At 43.2% G+C, this 4,522-nt stretch overlaps 1 protein-coding gene across 1 annotated transcript; it reads right to left on the bottom strand.

Moving 5' to 3' along the window:
* Positions 1-3,649: 3,649 nt before the first annotated feature.
* LOC127348676 (dirigent protein 1) lies at positions 3,650-4,479 on the bottom strand. The gene has a single exon (XM_051374620.2). It carries the CDS (start codon positions 4,448-4,450, stop codon positions 3,908-3,910), a length of 543 nt encoding a protein of 180 aa, XP_051230580.1. The 5' UTR covers positions 4,451-4,479; the 3' UTR covers positions 3,650-3,907.
* Between the last annotated feature and the right edge of the window lie 43 nt (positions 4,480-4,522).

Genomic DNA, 4,522 nt, shown 5'->3' with positions numbered 1-4,522 from the left:
TTACTATGACATATAAAATGATACCACGCGGCTCCGTGGGATTTTTTGACTTCGTTCAAAAAGCCATCTGGCCAAAACAGGACCCCCAGGACATGCGGTATCGCCATACCGGGTGTGCGGTTGCACTTGCATCCATTCGCGAACAAACTAAACGGACAAAAATTAGCACATATAATGATGCGTCGTTGAACTAAAAACAATTTTTCCGGAATTTCTGAAGCGACGGATAGTTGACCCCTACTTCAAATCCGGTCAGTTTCCAGCGGATTCGGCGGGACACCGCCGGAAGCCGCATGGGTTCCCAAAAAGCTAACGCGTGCACATGTCATGTGATAGGTGGTGCGTAGGTGGTCTACTATCATCGCACGGAGGTTTCACGTCATACTAAAATGTGCCCCATCTAGCTGCTTCACAAATAAAAATCGTTTGGGCACGCTAAAAATGAAAAGATGGCCGTCCGTGGGTCGGATTAGAAATGCGCGTCCGGGGTCTTACTACCCATCCTAGGGCCCACACACGTGTCAAATATGATCTCGTTTCAGCAAACTATGCCATGCCGAGGCCGTTTCCCACCTCATTTCCCCTGAAATCCATAGAACTCCGGACGTGATAGCCCTTTTCGTGAAGGATTTTTCAAAATAATTGTCGTATCCTAGTTTTAACAAACGGAATAGTTACTATGACATATAAAATGACGTCACGCGGCTCCGTGGGATTTTTTTGACTTTGTTCAAATTGCCATCTGGCCAAAACAGGACCCCGGGACATGCTGTATCGCCATACCGGGCATGCGGGTGCAACCATTCGCGAACAAACTAAACGGACAAAAATTAGCACATATAATGATGCGTCGTTGAACTAAAAACAATTTTTTCAGAATTCTGGAGCAACTGATAGTTGGACCCTAGTTCAAATCCGGTCAGTTTCCAGCGGATTCGGCGGGACACCGCCAGAAGCCGTATGGGTTCCCAAAAAGCTAACGCGTGCACATGTCATGTGATAGATGGTGTGTAGGTGGTCTACTATCAACGCATGGAGGTTTCACGTCATACTAAAATGCGCCCCATGTAGCTGCTTCACAAATAAAAACCGTTTGGGCACACTAAAAATGAAAAGATGGCTGTCCGTGGGTCGGATTAGAAATCCGTGTCCGGGATCTTGCTTCCAATCCTAGGGTCCACACACGTGTCAAATATGACCTTGTTTCGGCAAACTATGCCATGCCAAGGCTGTTTCCCACCTCATTTTCGATAAAGTCAGTCAAATTTAAACTAGAGGTACTTGATCTAATGCTCATGATTTTTAGGTAAGTTAAATTTGTAGGTTCGAAAGATGATATGGATATCATATTTGTATTCCTCTCATTTTTCAGATCAATTTAGACATATTATTTGCCAAATTCGCATTTACTAATATTAATTATTGCATATTAAATAAAAATACAAAAAATAAAAATCATTTAATTGTTTTTCAAATTATATATTATTATTATTTATATATATTCATTGTTGTTTACTTAAGTAATTGTTTAGAATTCAAAAATATATAGGTGTGGCATCACGGTCAAAGGGTTAATATGATAGATATGGTAATATTAACATCAAGGTGTCATTTCTTTCATGGAAGCTCATCCGAAGAGAACCAAGAAGTTAGGCGTGCCGGGGCGGGAGTAGTGTGAGGATGGGTGACCAACTCGGAAGTTTGACCACAAGTGCAATTTGACCTAAGATTAAGTGTACTAAGTGTGATTGTGAAAGATTAACAAGTAAAAAAGTAGAAGAAATTTTTTTAAAAAAAAATTGAATATTTTTTCGAACATAAATTTGAAAATTTTGAAATACTATGCCGACGGTAAAACCGTCGGCACAACAATCTGTGCCGACGGTGATTGGGCAGTCCCCGACCAGAACTGTGCCGACGACGCTACGCCGACGGTCACCGTCGGCACAGCCTGTGCCGACGGCCTTCTGGGCTGTGCCGACGGCTGGCGGCCGTCGGCATACTCCATCTCTCCCGTAGTGATGCTAGGTACAATATGGACGCATACACCACGACCCGCGCGCGCATTGACTTTGCAGAGTGCAGTTGACGAGAATGCCATCTTTCGAGATAAACAAGACGCATTCCATCAAAAGCCCGTTCTTGCCAAGAAACAAAGTGTAGCATCAATAAATCCATTTGTAAATAGCTCCATTGAGTTTATTGTTGGTTATGGAACCAACTCCTATAATTATGAAACCCATGCGTGATACAGAGGAATAGGCTATTCTTCTTATGAAATTTTGTTTACCAAGAAAAGCTCAAGCTGCATAGATTATTTGGATCGTACCCAAGAAAATATTGTTTAATTCTGTCTTAATGAAATAATCATGATGTCAATATTACGGTCTGATCTACGACCACCCTCCTAGTCATGCAACCAGAATTACTAATTGGATGAATCATTCATGAGCAATGACGATCGAGAAAAATGTTAAGAATAAATATTTGTCTTATTTTTTCGAAAATAAAATAAAATAAATAGCTATCGTGGACTTCCGTTGGATCTGCTTAATATACTACACCTAAAATATGTAGTAAGATGTACCGTAAAGTATAGGGGTCGCCGTACCTATAACATTGCCTTGAATATTGTTCTCGTCTGCTCCGCCATAGGGATAAAAAAATATAACAAGTATTCATATTCTCAATTAAGATTTTGGATTTAGTTATGTAAAAGAGGACAATTTCTCACTGTCTGCGGAGATGCAAAAAGAATCACGTAACCAGAATATTTTTTGAACTTGTTATATTGTAGCACTTATTGATCTGATCATGATGTTACTTCCTCCATTCCCGAAAATTCAATTCGCCTCCCGGATGCATATGCTTCCTTAGTTCCTTCACAGAAAAGAACTATTTCAAAGTGTCAAAAAAATTGATTAAAGATTCTACATGTACATTTCAGCAATATATATGTATTCCTCAAGTTTCGCGAGAAACTGCTATTTTTTGTGATCTATGTAAAAAAGAGAAAGATTATCTTGTGAAAAGTCTTCTTTTTATTACCGAATTTTATCTTGTTTACACATGCCACTCGGCAAGTCGATTTTTCATGAAACGAATTTATGGACGCGTAGCACGTGAACATGTACGTGTAAATCTTTTTTCAATTTTTTGGTATTTCAAAATATTTCTAAGTTGCATTTCAGAATAAAGGAACCATATGCTTCCATGAGCCAAAACACCACTCCCCATCCATCCCATAATATAAAATGCTTCGGCAATTCTAACTTGCCAAAACATGTTAGTTTGTAACGAGGGAGTAACATTTAACACTTTGTGACGGATGCGATCTTGAGTGTGTTAGCTGTGAATTAATGGAAGTTTGTGAATGAGTGCAGGTTGACCTATATATGCGCTATGAAGCTGTGTATGTGAACTTTTATTGCTGTGAAATATTTGTCACTATCCTGGAAGATGATTACTATCCTGATGAAAACATCGGTCGACAGATGCTTGGCATGTACCCAGGAAAAAAGCAGTGACACTTCCCAATTCCGAGTAAACAATCCGTTAAGAGTAACACATTAGAACATTTACTTACATGACATAGACACGTAACCTGCTGATTTTGATCCACCGTCACTGCACGTATTTAACATCTATCATAAGGATACATATGTACCCAGCGAATATATATACTCCCTCCTATACATAATAGGTGTTGTGGTTTTAGTTTAAATTTATCTAAATTTTAAACTAAAATCACCATGATTATTATGGACAGGAGGAAGTAGCATTTATTTAAGGTCTATACAATCAGGAGACACACGTAGTACATAATAATCACGCTCCAAGTGCAGATTATAAGCGCTAGCCGGCATGCCGCGCGAGTCTGTGATCGGAGCGCGTCCATGGTTCGCGCCTAGTGCTGCACGTAGACGTTGAGCTCGACGACACCGCCATTGGTGAGGTCGTATTGGTAGTTCCGGGAGAGCATGTATCCCCGCGCGAAACGGAACCGACCGGTACCACCGACGATCACCGACTCGCGCATCTCGGTGTCCATGTCGATGCGGCCGTTCACCGCCACTGAGCTGCCGTTGTACTCGCCGGCCTCCAGGAACAGGTGCAGGTGAAGGTCCGATACGATGCCGCCCTCTGACGCCCGCACGGCGAACCCCTGCGCCTTGCCCACGCGGGCGCTGCCTCTGTCGGGACCCTCCGTCAGCGGGTCGTTCAGCACCACGATGTCGCCGAACTGCCGCGGCGACGTGGCCGCCGTGCCGTTGTCGGGCGAGAGGGAGCGGCCGGACACGACGCGCAAGGCGGTGGGGTTCGGGCCGGTGTAGAAATCGTCCATGTAAAAGTGGAGGTGAGTGGTGGTGGAGGCGGCGGCGCCCATGTGGGTGTTGCTGTAGGCTGCGGCGCCCAGGAGGAAGGCACAGCAGAGGAGTAGAAAGTCCATAATGTGTGTGCGCGCTGAAAGTCGCTGCCTCCTGCTGGCAAGGTCTGGATGCTCTGGGTTTCGCGATATACT

This window comes from Lolium perenne, chromosome 4 (assembly GCF_019359855.2).
Source record: "Lolium perenne isolate Kyuss_39 chromosome 4, Kyuss_2.0, whole genome shotgun sequence".
NCBI classification, from domain to species: Eukaryota; Viridiplantae; Streptophyta; class Magnoliopsida; order Poales; family Poaceae; genus Lolium; species Lolium perenne.
This window is presented reverse-complemented; position numbering and strand designations above follow the sequence as displayed.

Bases quoted from the DNA above. Each gene is read 5' to 3' on its own strand.
- LOC127348676 (XM_051374620.2), bottom strand. From the start codon at position 4,450: ATGGACTTTCTACTCCTCTGCTGTGCCTTCCTCCTGGGCGCCGCAGCC.